The sequence below is a fragment of the Condylostylus longicornis genome, unplaced genomic scaffold (assembly GCF_029603195.1).
Source record: "Condylostylus longicornis isolate FDR11 unplaced genomic scaffold, ASM2960319v2 ptg000072l, whole genome shotgun sequence".
In the NCBI taxonomy this organism is placed as follows: domain Eukaryota; kingdom Metazoa; phylum Arthropoda; class Insecta; order Diptera; family Dolichopodidae; genus Condylostylus; species Condylostylus longicornis.
In genome coordinates, this window is record NW_026578040.1 from 3,053,207 (window position 1) to 3,071,688 (window position 18,482).

The 18,482-nt window shown below is 28.2% G+C and overlaps 1 protein-coding gene across 2 annotated transcripts; it reads right to left on the reverse strand.

Annotated features, from left to right (window-relative positions):
• Positions 1-8,346: 8,346 nt before the first annotated feature.
• LOC129612497 (leukocyte receptor cluster member 8 homolog) lies at positions 8,347-18,086 on the reverse strand. 2 transcript variants are annotated; one of them, XM_055526139.1, is made up of 6 exons: positions 17,914-18,084; positions 12,997-14,501; positions 12,277-12,940; positions 12,013-12,211; positions 11,735-11,942; positions 8,347-10,699 (listed from the first exon to the last, which is right to left on the reverse strand). In XM_055526139.1, the coding sequence occupies exons 2-6, from the start codon at positions 14,352-14,354 to the stop codon at positions 10,546-10,548; spliced, it is 2,583 nt and encodes an 860-aa protein (XP_055382114.1). In that variant the 5' UTR covers positions 14,355-14,501; positions 17,914-18,084; the 3' UTR covers positions 8,347-10,545. The 2 variants fall into 2 exon arrangements, with proteins under 2 accessions (XP_055382114.1, XP_055382115.1); XM_055526140.1 differs by lacking the exons at positions 8,347-10,699; positions 11,735-11,942; positions 12,013-12,211; positions 12,277-12,940; positions 12,997-14,501 and adding an exon at positions 14,555-17,113 and having other exon boundaries at positions 17,914-18,086.
• Positions 18,087-18,482: the final 396 nt, after the last annotated feature.

Genomic DNA, 18,482 nt, shown 5'->3' on the forward strand with positions numbered 1-18,482 from the left:
TCGTTAGTCGCAACCAAAAAAAGTATTGGACCCAAAAGGCTACCTTGCGGAACACCCGACTCGGCACAGTAGACATCAGACAGAGCAGGCTACGAAGAGAAAAACCCACGCCAGCCCACTTTCTCAATATAACCTGATGCGGAATAGTTTTGAAGGCCTTACTAACATCCGTAAAAATAACATCGACCTGCCCACCCCCTTCCATAACATTGATAGTATCCGAGACAAACTCAACCAAATTAGTAACAACAGATCTACCCCTCTGAAAACTAAATTTAAATTTAACTGAAATGTAAATTTAATAAAAATTTAATAATATTAAAAATAAAAAAAAAAATAATTATAAGAATACGTAATTGTTAAAATATACTTATAAATGAATTTTGAATTAAATAGTTGTTAATCTATCAAAATAATAGTGTGTAAAAAATTAATTTCTTATACATAATTTATACTGTTTGTGTAAAATTATCTGAAATTAATAATAAATAAAATTGAAAAAAAAAAACACCCTGTATATCTATATATTTTTCATGTGTATACTATGTTAATTAAATTCATATGCTTCATAATTCATAAAAATTATTGCATATGTTCCCTCTATTTTTAGGTATGTGTGTAATTTTAGTTTTATTAGGAAATATTTTCACATTGTTAATAAGGCTAATTCACTGATTTACCTAAACTACCGCATAAAGAATCTTATGCGGTAATTAAATAAAGAATTTCTTTATAATATTTTTATTATGTTTGTTTATATGTAGGGGACAACTTGATCCGGCACATTTTTTACAATGATTTCAAAATTTTAAAAGCACTATCATATTTATAAAACTTTAAATCAAATAATTACAAACTTAAACTCTAAATTAAAATCTAATAAAATTTTTATTAACTTTATTTTAAGTCGTGTATTCTAGACTAAAAAATATAGCACCAAATTTTGTTTTATTCACTATATTATCATTTTTTAACTCTCAATTCTCTGTTATGTTGCCTGACATGGCGATACAAAAAAATTATAGTTAAAATTATGATTATTTAACTATAATCAAAATTATAGTTAAAATTTGAATTTTTGATATGTTGTTCAAAAAACTCCAACTTTCATTTTTGTATAAAAACTTTTAGCTTTTAGTCAACGTTTCATATAGAAAACTCGAAATGAAAGTAGGCAAAAATCATATTTTTTCCAAACAAACAACAAAAAAAACATGATTCTTCAAAAATGTCATATCGCCAAAGATACATACATACATATGTAATTTTACAAATTCACAAATAAAAGCAGGGTCCAGACCTTGATTTTTTGTAATGTCAAGCTTTAAACAAAATGAGGCAGTACTTCTAAGTGCAAAATTTTACAACTGCAGAAAAATATAGATTCTGGGTTAATGGAGATTGAATGGAATCGCACACAATGAAACTGCAACTTCAAAATTAGTTTATTTTCTATTTTTGCAGTTGCTACCTCTGAAATTTTACAAATTTTAACAGCATCTTTTATCATTTTTTTTATTGTGTGTTATTGTTTGTAGTTGCTGTAGACAAATAGTGCTTTATAAAGTGTTAAAGCTAACATTTCTGCAGTTTTGAAGTGAGGCTCTTTGTGTTTAGCGCGTGAGAGGGAAACGTACTGTTTACATCAACGAGTTAGAAATACTAAAGGAAGGAGTATTTTGGTTTTTATCTCGCTTACACTACTTAATTTTATAAGTGAAACAATAACAAGTGAAAAAAAAGAAAAAGGTGTATAACTCTATTCCCATTTAATGTCTTTATATATAACAAGTCCCAATACTCAGAGAGAAACTTGAAAGCATGACCTTATTTTATATGGGTTTTTTTAAATCGAAGTGGCTATTTTTTGAGAAGAAATATTAAAATAAATTCACACTTATTATAAAGCAGGTAAAATTTAGAAAAAAAAGCGGAAAAACAACAAGCACATCCCTCGCCTTCAACGTTTTATATGTTACTGAAAGAATTTCATTATTTTTAAGTGAACAGCTTTTTTTTCTCATAGGGTAAGTTAACTTAAGATATGGGGAGTAACTTTAGTGTCAAGTTGAAAATATAATTAGTGAAAGATAATTCTTAAATATTGATATAAATACAGAAAAAAATAAGTAAAGAAAAAATTTCAAGAGGGAATTAGAAAATAATATCTAAAATACAATCAAATATTATTTGTTAAATACAAATTTTATATAAACTTCAAAATTTTACCTCTATTTTTATTTGAAAAAATATTAAAAACTTACTATCATTTATATCAATTACCTAAGAAAAAAAAATATTTAAAATGTTTGGAAAAAACAATCATATATTTTTATGACCGGATTTGAATATTTTTTTATTTTTGAAATAAATGGTATTTTACCAAATGACTCAAAAATTCCGACTGTAAAATAACAGGTATTTTAAAATTTTTGTTCTTTATGTAATATTCTTTCCGTTTAGAATTAAGATAGGTCATACATACACATACAGGGACATTTTATAAATAGATTGCTCTTGTTTACCTGCTAATAAAATATGAAAAAAGAGCACAGCAAAATTTTTGAAGCACTCAATATAATATGTTTGAAATAGTTTTAAAATAATTATTTAAAAAAAAAATTTATTGGAAGTAGGTACATACATATTTATTTTTAATAACTTAAAAACTAACTGAAATTATTTGAAACAATTTTATAAGTAACGTATAAATAACCGAAATGAGATAATTCAAATTGTTGGAATGTGTCAACCTATATTACTTTTAATAACATTTTTGTTAGCCGACACTACTCAACTTACCTTATTGCGAAATACAATATGTGCATAAAAAATCATACACCCTTCCTCATTAACATTTGAAACCATACTGAAATATGAATTTGAATTTTTTTTTTCATTTTTTCTTTCCTCCTACCTTTCTTTCTTTTTCGTGCAATAGAATTTAAATGGGAAGCTTTTTAAAAAATGTGTATAATATCCTGAAATTTTTTAAAATATTAAACTTTTTTTTACTTAAGAAAAAAGAAAAAAATAATAAAAAATATAACACGATCAGTGGCATTTAAAGAAAAAACCAGCAACGAAGCCAAAAATTCGTAATATTTCGTAAAAAAAATTGAGTATTGGGACTTGTTAGATATAAAGACATTATCCCATTTGCATAAACAAATATGTATGTATGTAGTTTTTTACAACCATATATATGTGAGTATTATTCATTTCAATAATTAAAAGAAATATTTATTCAATAGTGCTTTGGTTAATTCATAATTTGTAATTTTATTACGTTTTTAATTTTGCAAAGAAAACATTTGTTTTTGTTTTGTTTTAAATTAAAATTACTGCGGATAACATAATTTTACCAGGACCGGATTTTTTTAAGCAAAATGAATTTGTGTTTGATAAAATGTAGCATACAAGCAAATATTTTAAATGACCTTTTTTTAGAATGATGAAATGAAATATATGAAGACGTCTCGTTGAATTCAGTAAGTAAAATAACTTTTTAGCATGAATAATTTATGTTCTAAAATATTTTGTTTTAAAATGAAGTAGTATGTGAAGCTCATACCACACTTCATACCATCATACTTCAGTGAGTAATAACCATCATATTAATTAAAACTTGTTAAAAATTATGCTGTTTTAGAGTCCTTAAAATATATATATATTTATTATTATTGTTGTTCCGGAAAATTGACAAATAAAACTGATAATATAAGAAATAAATTTTTAAAATGTGTTCATTTTCGAGGGTCATAAGATATTGAGATATTTAATGATGTTGCGCATATAAAAATGATGTGCAACATCATAGCCCTCTATACAATTCTTATAAAATAACGAATTAGTATGTAAGTAATTTTCAGATATTCATAATATTCGATATTAAAAAGTAAGAACACTAAATACTAATAACCTAAAGTATAAAAGAAAAACTAAATAAAAAAAATTTTGCTTTTAGAAATGTGATTTTTTTGAATAAAAAAAAAAAATTAATTTCGACTGAAGGGTGAAGTTAAAACACACACTTATAATTACTTACGAATTGATTTTAATGTCAAATCTCAAATATCAGTCCTTCGGTCCTTAAGAAAACATCAAAAATAATCTTATATTGATTTGTAAATGTAAAAATTATTTTCCTGTGAGAGAAAACGAACACTTTTATAGATTAATATTAAATTAATTAAATTATAGATTAATATCTATAATTTTGCCGTCAGACAAAATCTGATATCAAGCAGGATTTATATGCACTTTCATAAGATGAACATTAAAAGCTCTACGAGAAAATTTTAAGTGAAACAAATAAACCCAAACAGTTCAACTTAAGAAATGAACACAAACCGTACAAGTAATGATTCGTCTCTTACGTATAAAAGAACTTGAATTATTTCTTAGTTGTTACGATATTGATATATGCTTAACTTCTGAGACGCAGCTTACCAGTCAGTCATATGTTGATATTCGTAACTATAACTTCTTTTTTACATTACTCCCTAATGATGTTCCGCGTGGAGGAATAGCTATACTTGTAAAAGACACTTTGCTACCCTATGAAGATTACAAGATTGAAACATCCAGTATCCAAATTACCACCGTTTGTATTCAGACTAAAAATATCAGCAATCTACTTTCGACCTGGTTTTTCCATCCATAAAAATCAGTTTTCAGACATATTTAGTCATCTCGATAACAACTTCATAATAGACAGCGACTTCAATGCTAAACACACTTTCTGGGGCTGTAAAACACTGTAATTTCTTATTAACAAGCTCCCCTACATACTGGCCTTCCGATCTCAATAAAATGCCTGGCTTACTAGATTTCTTTGTCGTTAAAGGAATTAATAGTAACTGCATGGAAATTAAATCTTTCTTTGACCTGAATTCGGATCATACGCCAGTGGCGCTGACCATAAGCGATAACTTTATTGAAAAGGAACCTATTCCCCGATTGACAAATAAGAAAACCAACTGGGAAGCATTCGAGGAGAAACTAACATAGTTTTCTGTTCACGAAATTCACACATCTACACAACTGGACAAAGAGATTGAGCAACTCACAGCTCATACAGCAAGTTGCGATCGGAAGCACTCCTCCATCTAAGTCAATGAAATTTTACAATTAATTAAGGATAAAAGAAAAGCTAGGAAAAGGTGGCAAGTGTCAAGTTATCCAGGAGATAAAACGAAATTAAATCAACTTAACAAATTAGAGAAAGCTACTTGATGAATTTAAAAATCAGTCTATCAGTAAATATCTACGTGAACTGGACAACAATAAAGAAACAGAGTATTCATTGTGGAAGGCTACAACGAAAATTCATCGTCATTGTCGTAATTCAAGATCCGCCAATTAAGAAACCAGACGGTCAGTGGGCAAAAACTGAGAAGGAAAAGGCCGATATTTTTGCTCTTAAAAGTGTGTTTAAACCTTTCGCTATGAGCGATGAAGAAAATACCAATTATTTTCAAAAGAGTGATTACTCGGAACATCCATTAACAACATCAGCCGATCTCAAGTTTGTAATTAATAGCTTCAATAGCGAAAAAATCTTCGGGTTTCGATCTTATCAATGGCGAAATCTTGAAAAATCTTCCTGACATTGTTTTATCAAGATTCAAAGATATCGTAAATTCCTGCTTTCAACTAGTGTACGTTCCCAAAATATGGAAAATCGCTGAAATCGTCGTTATATAAAAACTAAGCAAATCACCTATTGAGGTCTCCTCATATAGACCTATATCGCGGCTGCCAATCTGAAAGTCTTTGAAAAACTGTTGCATAAAATATTAGTTCACAACATTCAACATCGAAATCTTATACCATCACATCAATTACGATGTCCTTCCGAAAAGGACATATGACTATTCAGCATGTACACCGAGTTACCAATCAATTTGAACTAGCTGTCGAATCTAAGCAAGTTTGTACTGGTGCTTTTGTAAATATGTCGCAAATCTTCGATAAGGTATGGTTGGAAGGTCTTAAATTTCAAATCCATCGCGACCTCCCACTCCTATATTACCTAATCTTAAAATCATATTTGACGAGCAGAAAATACCGTGTAAGATATGGCGGAGAGTACTTAGACTTGGAAGACATAGAGGCCAGGCTGCCCCAGGGCAGTGCCCTTGGTTCTCTGCTATACTCGTTATACACAAGTGATTTACCTCTGGGGAACCAAGTCACTGCAGCCACATTGCGGATGACAGCGCGCTGATAGCTGTAGCTAATAAAGTACATGCATCAACAGGAAAGGTTCAAGCGGCAGTGAATGACAAAGAAAGCAAAGCTGGGCAAAGAAATGGCGTATAAAACTGAACGAGACAAAATTTAAACTTTACAAATAAAAACATTGCAACACTTCCGATCAGTATCGACTCTAAAACTATTCCACATTCAAATATTGCAAAATACCTGGGTATGGTCCTAGACGCGAAACTAAGATAGAAAAAGCATACAAAAATGAAAAAGCAGCAATTGAACATGAAAGCAAGAAGGTTAAATTGGTTGTTATGCAGAAATTCCGAGCTGTCTATCCACAACAAGATCCTAATTTACAAATAAGTGCTAAAACCAATATGGACTTACGGCATCCAACTCTGGGGTTGTGCAAAAAAAAACCAAAGTAGAAATCATACAAAGATCCCAGAACAAAATCCTTAGGCAGATTGTTGACGCACCATGGTATGTTCGCAACGAAGATCTATACAGGGATCTCAAAATAAGTAGTGTTGAGAATGAAATCAAAAGATTTGCCTCTAAACACAAAGAGCAATTAACCAATCACCAAAATGAGGACGAGAAGAAGCTTTTACCTACTGGCAACGAAGTGCGCCGCTTAAAAAGGACGAAGCCAAATGAACTGGCTCATCAACAGTTTTTAAGTCAATATTATTTTAATGGAGATAAAGATGTCCTAGTCAAAATCTATACTTTGGTCGGATTAATAAAGAAGTAAAAAAAAATCTCCGGGTTGTCCCTTTCCATTTGGAAGCCAGGAAAGGTTGGCTGCATTAAAAATTGCAATTTTTATATGGAATTTACTAACCAACTTTTTGAAAATATTAAACAATTTTCGACACCCCCCAATTTAAATTCGATATAAATTTGGAATTTATTTTTAAATTAATTTTTGAGTTTGGTGGCCTGATGTATTGACATTACAAAAATATCAAAGTACTGCTGTTAACCATTACATGCACATATACATCAATATAGAAACTAGAATTATTTGATTCTGCAGTAGATTTAATTAATTTTGAGTGAGCCTCATCAAAGTAGTTTTTTTAAAGAAACGGAAAGGTAATACGAAACAAACTGATTGGTGTTACCTTACCATTTTCTGAATACCCAATCGTTTCACGAAAATCAAATTACATAGTAAGATCACAGGTGACAAATATAATTTTCGCCTTCTACCTACATATATTGCCAAATACAGTCTTTTAAGAAAATTAATTAAATAATATATAAATAATAAAAAATTTTGATATTTCTTTTTGGAATATTTTATTTGCCATTCAAAATATTCTCTTTTTATAGTGAATTATACTTATTATTTTACTTCTCATATATAAATTTCATTGCATAATTTTTATATGATTTTAAAATGTTTTAACTAACAATATATTTTACATACATGCCATTATCTGTTGATAACATCTTTTTAAAGTTTTTTTTTCTTTTGTTCAATGTAAGTTATTATAAATAATCACGTACAAATTTTCCAATGTTTGATTCCATGAAATGAGTACTCTGATAAGCCACTTTTGCTTTTGCAAGATTTTTATCCCTTTGAAGGAGGAAATTTACTTCGAAAAAGGATTTCTTAAAATAATATTTCAGGAATATTAATAATTAGAAAGGAACTAAAAATTTGAAGGGATTCATTTTTTGTATATTCTGAGGTTTAGGATCAAAGGAAGTAATAAGTAAACGTTCTGAGGATTTCGTACATTGCACACCTTATGTCCTGTTTTTTAAAAGTTCTCCTCCTCTATGTATCACGATAGGTATATACATGTCCAAGATGTTTTTCCATTCCTCATCTGGACACACATTCCATTAAAAGGATACCTAAAAACATCTAATTTTTTATAATTAGTAAATTCCTACTTAAATCTAACATTCTTACACCCGCGCGAATTAATTATTATATAATTTCTTTATATATTTTTTTTGTAATCGATTTTGCAAGATTTATTAATAAAGTATAAAAAAAAAGCAGGAAAAACCACTTGAAATTTATATAATATAAGTTCTTTCATCAAATTTCTAGATCTATAATAATTTTTGCATATAATTTAATTGTTTATATTAATTTCAATAATTATTTCTTATATTTTTAAAATTAAATGTTCCATTTAATTAATTTTTTTTTTGTTAATTTAACCTAAATTACTGGCTCTCATTATTTTCGAAAAAAAAACACGATAACACTTATTTAAATAAAAAAAAAAATAAAAACAAAAATTCACTTATTTTTTTTAGTATGAAAGTTCATTATTTAATTATAAGCTTTTTATATTTTAGGGTAGTTAATTGTTAAAAAATAGGGTCCAATTTATGAAGAATCTCATTTCTTCAAAATTTATCTTTGAATAAAGCAATAGAAGAATGTAAATGCTTTCTTGCTTCGGACTTCTGCAACGTAGTATAATGTGATTATATATCTTAATTGATTGTTAATGCTTCAATGAGTTTTAAGAACGTTGAGATAACAGTCAAAAGGAAATAAGAGAAAATTTCAACCATGTTGCCTTCTTTTCACCCAATTATTTTTTTTCATTTTTCAATTTTTCCATTTCTTGAAATTTCTAAATAATTATATTTTTCCATTAAAATAGTCAGTAATGATTTTTATACAATATTCGTAAAATTTGAAGAATAAAATTATAAATTAAGCCATGTCATTTTATGCCAAATGTCTGTATCAGCGTTCTATTCTCAAAGAATGTTTTCAGCTTTCGCAAGTGTTAGATTGAATTAAACGAAATTTTGCTGAAGTTGCTTAATTTTTCAAATTTTTAATACCAATTAAAAAAAAAATTAACAACCTGAAATTCGATAATCATATTTCATATTCGCGTTAACTTAAAAAATTTTTCTCTTGATCACATTCTTTATTCCAATTTTAAGATAATTCATTGTTATATTTTATATCTTTCATTAATTTAATTTTTTTCATCCAAACATCAATAAATGGTTAACCGCAACATTTTGATTTAAGAGGGGCATTCACTGATTTTGTTGATTTTATTGCATCATTCAATGCTTTTTAAGCAAAACTCTTCTAAGGTAAACTCTGTTTTTATTTGAAAAATCTTCGACTAACGAAATATGCTCATCAATCATACCAAATCAGCTTTTTCCTATCATCATGTCATACCTTCTTTTTAATTCCAGTTTTTATTTTTTCTTCTACTATTTCATTTTGAACATGAATAGATCCCGTATTAAATTACTTTATCAACTACTAATTTTTTAAAGGTTAGTTAATATGCTATCTTTCGTAATTTTGTTTTTCATTTCCGCTTAAAATTTGAAATTCTCACACTCATTAATTTTGTCATCCAGTTCTTTGAAAAAAGAAAGTAAACATTTCAGTTTCCACATTATAAACGATTTTTCTATGGTTATCTTTAATTTTATGCTAAAGAAGAGCAATGCAACATTTTGGTTGTTAATTTTTCTTTAACTTTTTGAGTAAAATGTACCCTTAATATTTTTTTTAACACTTTAATTCGTTTATATTTTCTTTTAGCCTTTTCAATATTTCGCCATCAATCCAATTCAAATTTTAGTCCTCAAAATAATCTCCGTTTACTGTTGTTGTAACATCTTCCATCTCCTTAGTCAATTATATCTTCCAATACCCGGTAAGTATTTAAACTCTGTGTCAAATCAAAAATTGATTTATTCGCTTGACAAAATAAAAAAATAAATCCCTTTACTTATAAAGTTGAACCTCAATATTTTACATTTTAAAATATGTACTTCTTTTCCATGAAATGCACGAGTGTTATATTATTCCCCCAATTTATGTGAGAAATTAAAATTTTGTTATTACTACAAATCAAGAGCAAAATGTCCATAAAAAATCTATCCAACAAACACTGGATAACAACAGTTTTTTTTTTCTAAATTTAACATTATTTTAAATTAAAAAATTATAAAATAAAACATAAAAAAATTTAAAGTAAAGTATTAAAAACTAAAAACACTTAATTTTTTAAATAAAATAGTGGTCCAAAATGCCTAAAACCTATTTTTCGATTTACAAACATTATGTGATATATTTAATTTATAATTTTAAATTTTCTATAACAACAAAATGACGAGTATAAAATTGATTATTTCAATATGAAATATCACTTTTTGTGCATTTTTTAATTATAATTTTTTATTATCTAGTAAATTGTCTTTTAATATATGTTCATTATTTTTGCATTTCATTTTTGAATTATTATTAACTCTTTTATTATTTTTATTACGGGATTTATAACTTTTTCTTTTTAATTTTTGAAATTTTTAGATCGCGTTTATACTATTTTTGCAATCGATTTGACTATTATTTTGACCGGTCATAGATAATGAGAGAGTTGAGAGCCATTTAGAACAATTTTCTGTTGTATCGAATGCCAAAGTCCTTGTAATAAAGTCGACACCAATACTGGGACGATAACTAAATTATACAATACATAATTTTTCATATTATATATATAAAATTGTTTATAAATTGCAAGTAAAATGAAATAAAAACATAAAAGTAAGAAAATAAATATGTATGAAATATAAAAGCTTTTTTGACTAAGAAAAGTAATTTTGAACTACTTTGTTAATATAAAATTACATTTAATTAGGTATATACAAAAGAATTTAGTTGTCTAAATTTTTTCGTAATTAAATATTATAAAATGTTTATTTAGTAAATTTGAATAAGACTGAATTGTCATGACATAAGAATGTTTCGGTCAACAAGTGCAAATTCTTATCCAAATTTCACTAATAAAAAGCACGAATCCTACATATTAAACTAATAGTTTCAAAATTAAAAAATACCATAATTAATATGACTAGATCAAAATAAATCAATTAGTTAATAAATTAGAAAGCCATTATTAAAACGAACAAGCTAAAAAAAAAATTTTAATTTATGAATTTAAAGTACCGGTGGGAAGTAAAAAAAATTAAATTAATAAAATTTAACTAAATTAATAAAAAAAATTGATATTAAAAACAGAAATTAAAAAGAAATTAAAAACGAAAAAAATATAATATAATATTATATAATATATATATATATATTATATATATATATACATATATTATATATATATATATACATATATATATATATATATATATTATATATATATATAAATATATATATATATATATATTAATATATATATATATATTTATATATATATATATATATAATATTAATATATATATATATATATATATATATATATATATATATATTGCATATATATTATATATTATATATACTATATATATATATATATATATATATATATATATATATATATATATATATATATATATATTGTATATATATACATATATATTATATATATATATTATACATGTTATATATATATAAAAAATAGGAACTTTTAAAGTCCTGTTTAGTTTTATGGTTGAAGCTTGTTTTAAATTTTATTGTTTCCAAAATCATAATGTGTATACGTACGCTTTAATAATATTTTTTAGTGCGAGCTTCCTCTCTCTCTCAACAAACCAATCAATTAAATAACCCGCCATTAATGGGGCATTTTTATATAATTGAAAAAACCTGCAGTAATTACCCAATGACCACGCAGATCTTAAATTCAGTGCAAATGCAACAATTTCCTTCTCTCTTTGCTCTGTTGTTAATGATCTTAACACAGTTGTTAGATCTTGCAAAAAGAACCAAATTATACATTTAATTTAGTGAAATTTGTCATATTTGATGTAAAAATTATTTACCAAGAGTATTTTTGGTGAATATATAATACAAAATTCTATAAGATGTAAATTCCAATATATTATCACCACCAACTTCTGAATATAGCATCTTAAGTTGTGTTTGACATTGATTGAATTCTTCATGATCGCCTTTTTCCATCGCAATACGGGCATGTGTTTCATATACTTCTACTGTGAACTTATCACGAATTCCTTGAACCTTTAAGCATATAAAAACAATAGTTTAATTTCTAGATTAATTTTAAATTTTATTTGAATTGTTACGGTTAAATCTTGTCGAATTGATTTCAATTGATCGCAAGCGTAATGATAATCTTGTTTTTCCACCCATTTGGTTTTAACATTTTGCAAAGAAAAAACTAAAACTTCAGCTGGACGTACTTCTTCTGGCGCCGGAGCTTTTGTTAATCTTAAAAATGATTTCTCTAAGTTACGACATGAACCTGTTATATGAATATTGCTCAAATCTAAAGATGTGTCTACAGCAGAATCGTCAATAAATATTCTTGTTTGCTGGCCTAATTTACGTTTTTTTGTAGTAAGAGATAATGTTGTAGATGAAGAATTGTTTGATGATGAGTTATTCAGGGAATTCGCAACAGATGCAACAGATTTCTTTTGAGCAAATCTAGCTGCACGTTGTTGCAAACGATCTGAATCATCATCAACGGCTCCACCAATTGATGAAGAGTAGAAAGGAGCTTTTTTATTGTTAATATTACTACTATGAATAGAGCTGTTTTTGCTCTTTAATTTCATTTTTTTACCATTTTTGTTTTGCTTTTTATTACCATAGATACTATTTAGTGGTATAAAATCATTTGAGCGATTTGACGATGATGATGTTGATGAAGAAGAGCTACGACGAGTTTTTCTTTGCGGTGAATCAGATGAGCTACGTGAACGCCTTTTGCGATTAGACGGGGATCTAAATTTGAGAAAATATTCAATAAAATTTATTACTTTATTTTTCTAATTACTAACCTTGACCGACTCCTTGAACGTTTTGAAGAACCTGTTGAATTAAATGAAGATCGTTGACCTAGACGTGCAGTTAGACTCCGTGATATGCCTTTACTTTTCGAATTATTCAAATTATTACTTTGACTTTGATTAAATTGGCCAGTTTTCATATACGGTGTAACTTGACCAGGTATTGCTTGTATTTTTATACTGTTTCTTTCACTATGGACACTTGGGATAGGTTCGTTATCCCAATCTCGTGTCCATAATTCATTACGGTTTGCAGCTTGCGTAATCTTACCTTTTAAACAAATATCTATTTGATCTTTATCTAAATCAGTTTCACATTTTGCATAGCAACGTGCAACATAGTTATTTAAGCTATCTGGCCAAGCATCTGTTGGATTATCAAAGGGGTTTGGTTTCCTAAAACCAGTCTGCGATTGTTTTTCAACTGACTGATTTGATTGAAAATGAGAATTTTGAGAGGCTATGGGAGATGACATATTATTACTATTTGACATGCTATTAGATACAGGTGAATGAAGAGTTGGTGGTAATGGTGGTGGAGGTTTTGTTAAATCTGGAAGTAACGGAGGAGGTGGGGTATTAAACATCATTCCATTCATAGACTGGCTTTGTGGCGATTGTGCTTGCTGGGATTGTAAATTTTGTTGCTGTGATTGTTGTTGCTGCTGCTGCTGTTGTTGTTGTAGTTGTTGTTGTTGTTGATTTTGCTTATTTTTATTGCGCTTCCTTTTTTTTTTACCCCCACCACCACCGCCTACATTATTATTATTATTACTATTACTATTATTATTTTGATTCTGATTACTTTGATTTAGAGGTGAACTCAAAGGATTGGGTCCACTTATTACTCTCTTCTGTTGATTTAAATTAAATCTAATACCACCAAAAGAATTTTTACCACCATTACTGTTATTGTTACTATTATTATTTTGCTGAGAAAAAAATGGTGACCTATTCTGTTGTGAATTTTTTGTGTTCATATTAAATGAGGAATTATTCAGAGGAGTGTCATTTTTAAAATCATCATCATTACATATAACAGCATTACTAAAACCGGGAGGAGCATTTGAGGCTTTATTCTGTGAGTTATTTGAATTTTGTTGTTGCTGCTGTTGCATCTGAGCATATTGCATGTAATATGCGTATTGCTGGGCATATTGTTGCTGCTGATAGTTATACATTTCTTGTTGATAGTTATTATACATATTGCTATACCCAGAATTACTATTTTGGCCTGGCGACGGAATAGGTGGAGGAATTGCTTGAGCCATTAAACTTGGCAAGGCAGGTGCTGGTGGAGCTTGTATAGCAGTACCACCTCCCCCTCCTGATCCGTTTTGATCATTCATATTTCTCTTTCTTTTTTGTTTTATGTTCAATTTTTTATTTTTATTCAGTCAAGAGAAGCAATTTATTTTTCATATACGTTATTGTTTTACGAATATCTTCTTTTTACTCTTTACTTTCTAATTTTTAATAGAACTTACCTTCGAATTCTGAAAAATAGGAGAAACTTATACATTAATAAGCATTTAAGAAATTATTATCGATAGTTATCCTTAAATTTTACTTTAGCTTTAAAATAAAAATAGTAATAAAAAATAAATAAAGAACATTTTTAAATAAAACTGAAATAGTAGAAATCAGAAAAAAGGAAAAAAAGTAAAAATTTCTATTTATAGCTATCGATAATACAAAAATGAATGTGTAAAATTAATATAAAAATATTTTCCTTTTATTTTATGTTTGTCTTTATTTTGTAACCTGATTACTTTCCATTATTAAAAGTATTTGTATATATCAAATTTCAATCAAATCTTCATTATTTTGTAGAGATTTATTTCGTTTCTGTTATACTCGTCTCGCCGCTATCATTTTCATTTTCTTTAGATTTGCCTGTTACTTCTTCATCATCTTCTTCTGGTTGTTGATCGTTAGTTTCATTTTCTTCGGTCTCTTCAGCCTTCACGTTGCCATTTAATTTATCTGATTTGTCACTATTTTTAAACTTGTCAAATCTCTCTGTATCTAAATTAAGGACAGATTCATCTTCTTCTTCTTCTTTTGGGCCAACTTCACGTAATAAGTCCCCTAAATCTTTATCTACATCTTGCCATAATTTATCTTCAACAATATCTTCATCATCAACTTCATGCTGATTTTCTCCGGCTTCGCTTTCCTTTTCTTCACTTGGAGCTTTTTCATCAGTACCAGATTTTTTTTCTTTATTTTCTTTGCGTTGCACACGTTCAGCTTCAACTTGCAGATATTGATCGTCTTTATATCTCAAATAAGATTTCAAGTGACTTCGCATAGCACAATGTTTTTTAATAGTAGTTTCTTCATCGTCTTTTGCTGGGAAATATATACGACATAAATCGCAATAAAATGCTTCAGTTTTTTTAACATATTCAGTTCCAACAAGAACTTTCTCTTTATCATCTTCATTGTTTTCAGTGTTTTCTTCGTTGTCATTTTGATAATCGACTTCACCAACCGAATCAACTGTAGTAAAATTGGCCAAATCAACTTCCCTTTCTTCATCACTACTTTCACTATGCGATTTTTTAGATGTACGAGCTTTACGTTTAATATGTTCTAAAGAGCATCGATGATTTTCATACATCATTGGACTTTGAAACGAAAAGTGACAAATGTTGCAATAAGGCATTAAAAATTTCTTCATATTACGGTGGTGTTCAGATAATTGATGCTTTTCTTTTGGTATGCAATAATTTAGACGACACAACATACAAAACTGCTGCTTACAATTTGCCAAATCTTCTTTTGAAGATTCTTCAAGCTCTCTTTGAGCGTTTCGTTGTTTAAGACGCATTGCAGAAAGCTGAGCTTTTTGTCGTAAAGCTAAACGTTGCATCGCAACTTTGTGCACTCGCAAGTATAAATGATTGTTATAGTCTTGGAAGGTCAAACATTTCATGTGACATTGAACGCAAGTTAGTTTGATGTAAGAACGCCTCCCTCTAGGGCTTAAAGACCTAGTTCTAGAGCGCCGATCGGATTTTTTTGCACTGCTTTTATTTTCGTCAATATCTTTTGTTTTCTTTTCCCGTTTTTCTGAATCTCTTTCATTTGTTTCATCTTCTTTTTGATCTTCATCTTGAGTGTTGTCATTGGTTCCACTTTTTTTGTCATTTGCTTCCTTCTTATTTTCTTTATCGGAAGTTTTGTCATTAACTTCACTACTGTCATCATCCGCTTTTGGTTTTGATATTTTCGATTTCTTTTTAGAATCCTTGCTAACTGATTTAGACTTCGACCGACTTTTTTCCTCTTCATCAGTCTTGTTGCTTTTCTCAGTACGTGAACGACGACTAGCAGATTTCGAAGTTTCATGGCTGCTTTTATCAACTTCTCGACGTTTTCTTAAAGAGCTTGTTAACCTTGCTAATTTAATTCTTCTAGCTCGGTCTTTTTGGCTAGTGAAAATCAATCTTTTACGCATTATGCGCATATCAGTAACAGGGCGGCGAGCCCGAGTAGCTATTCGTGAATTAGTCGACAAACGAATTGTGTTACGTGTAGAACCTCGAAGGCGACTTATTGTGCCCCTTGGTCTGGATAGTATTCGTGTTCGAGGCGCTAAATTTTTTGGAGGACCCATAGAACTTGAGCGGCGAGAACTTAGATTCGTTCTACGTTGTGAACCATCTCGCCGAGTATTACTATTACGATAAGACGAAGAAGCTTTACTGGATGACAAGCTTGGAGGCGGTGGAGTTTGACGTCGATTTGAATTATCAAGTCGTCGATGATAAGACGATGATGATGAGTAACTTGAATCTAATTTTGAATTCTCATGTCTGGACCTTTTTCGGTCAATAGAACATTCTCTAGAAGACGAAAGATGTCTTTTACGTTCACGATCAGAATGTTTATCTCTAGAACTTCGAGAATCGTAGTCATATTGACTTGATCTGTAATTTCCGTGACTGTGACTACTACCATAATTTCCACTTCGACTGCTGCCAGTACGTGAACTATAGTAATTAGAACTTGAACCTCTATAGGAACCACGGCTATTTCCCATATGGTCTCTCTGCCCACCAAAATTGTATCCTCTTCCACCTCGAACCATTTAATAGCCCTGATGTAAAAGCAGAAATCAAAATCAACTTTAAGATGTTTAGATTTTGGAAATATTATGCACATTGTGTGCATGTAACTTTTTGTTTCGCTTTTTGCTTTATATTTTAAATCATATTATAGTTAATCAATTTATCTACGTTTACATTTTAAACTTCTCTTTTTAATTTAGATATTGTTTAGTAACAACATATTCACATCTCCAACCAATTTTTTAATTAGGTAGTTGATTTTCATCTTTTCATTAAGAAATACTATCTAAAGAAATCACTTTTTATTGATTTTTAAATATTTTAAGAAAACTAAAAAAATTCTGTATATGGTTTAATGCACACTCATTGCTTTTTATTTTAATTTATCTTGTAACGTGCAGTTATAATAGGGGCATCATTTGCTTATCCTTGCAATTTTCTATCATTTAGCCGAAAAACAATCATTATTATTGTCCCCTTTGCTATTTAATATCGTAATATCAATATTAGAAATTATTTTTGGAAATGCAGCCACCAAAATTTTAGTTTGTGAAAAAATTGTATGTATATATCGCACACCCTACAAAAGCCTACGTCATATTATAGTACAATCCGCACACCAAACATGGAATAATCTAATTATAAAATTTGCAATACATTTTTTCGAAGAAACAAAATTTTTAGATGGGACCTATTTTTTCATATATTTTAAATTGATTCTACTTTTTCTTACTCTACAAAGATTTTTAAACACAAATTCACGACTTTTTTATCTTTAAAATTTTAAAACAAAATGGCGTCTTACAAAAAAAAATTAATTTTTACTTACGTATATTTTCGATGAATTAAAAAATTTCAGCTTCAGTGTAAAATAATTTCAGATAAAATTTTTTGAATAAAATTTTTTTGGTTAAATATTTAAAATACACTTCCTTTTACTAAATCTTTCCTTTTTTTTATTTTTTTGCCTTCTATTACTTTCAATATATCACTAAAAAATGGCAATTGATTTGAAAACGTAATGAAAAATTACATATATCTTTTGATGTTTCGCATCATGTTTGCCAATTGTTAAAATAGTTGACAAAAGTCACTTTAATCACTATGGTTGTATGTGAAACTAGACTTTATCCATTCTACCTATACCAAAAAGTTATTTTTTAATAAGTTATTAGAATCTTTTACGAGACAACATTAAAGTTTAAATCCGTCATTTTTTCTGTCATTAGAAATATTATTAATTAATTTTTGAAAAGTCATATTAACTTAGCAAATACTTTGACGTTGTCAAAAAATAGCTCATTTACTTGTTAATTTAGTTGTGTATTCAAGATTTTGTATTTTAACTTCTGTCATATGAAGCGAACTATTTTAGAACTATCTAGCCATTATTCTTTT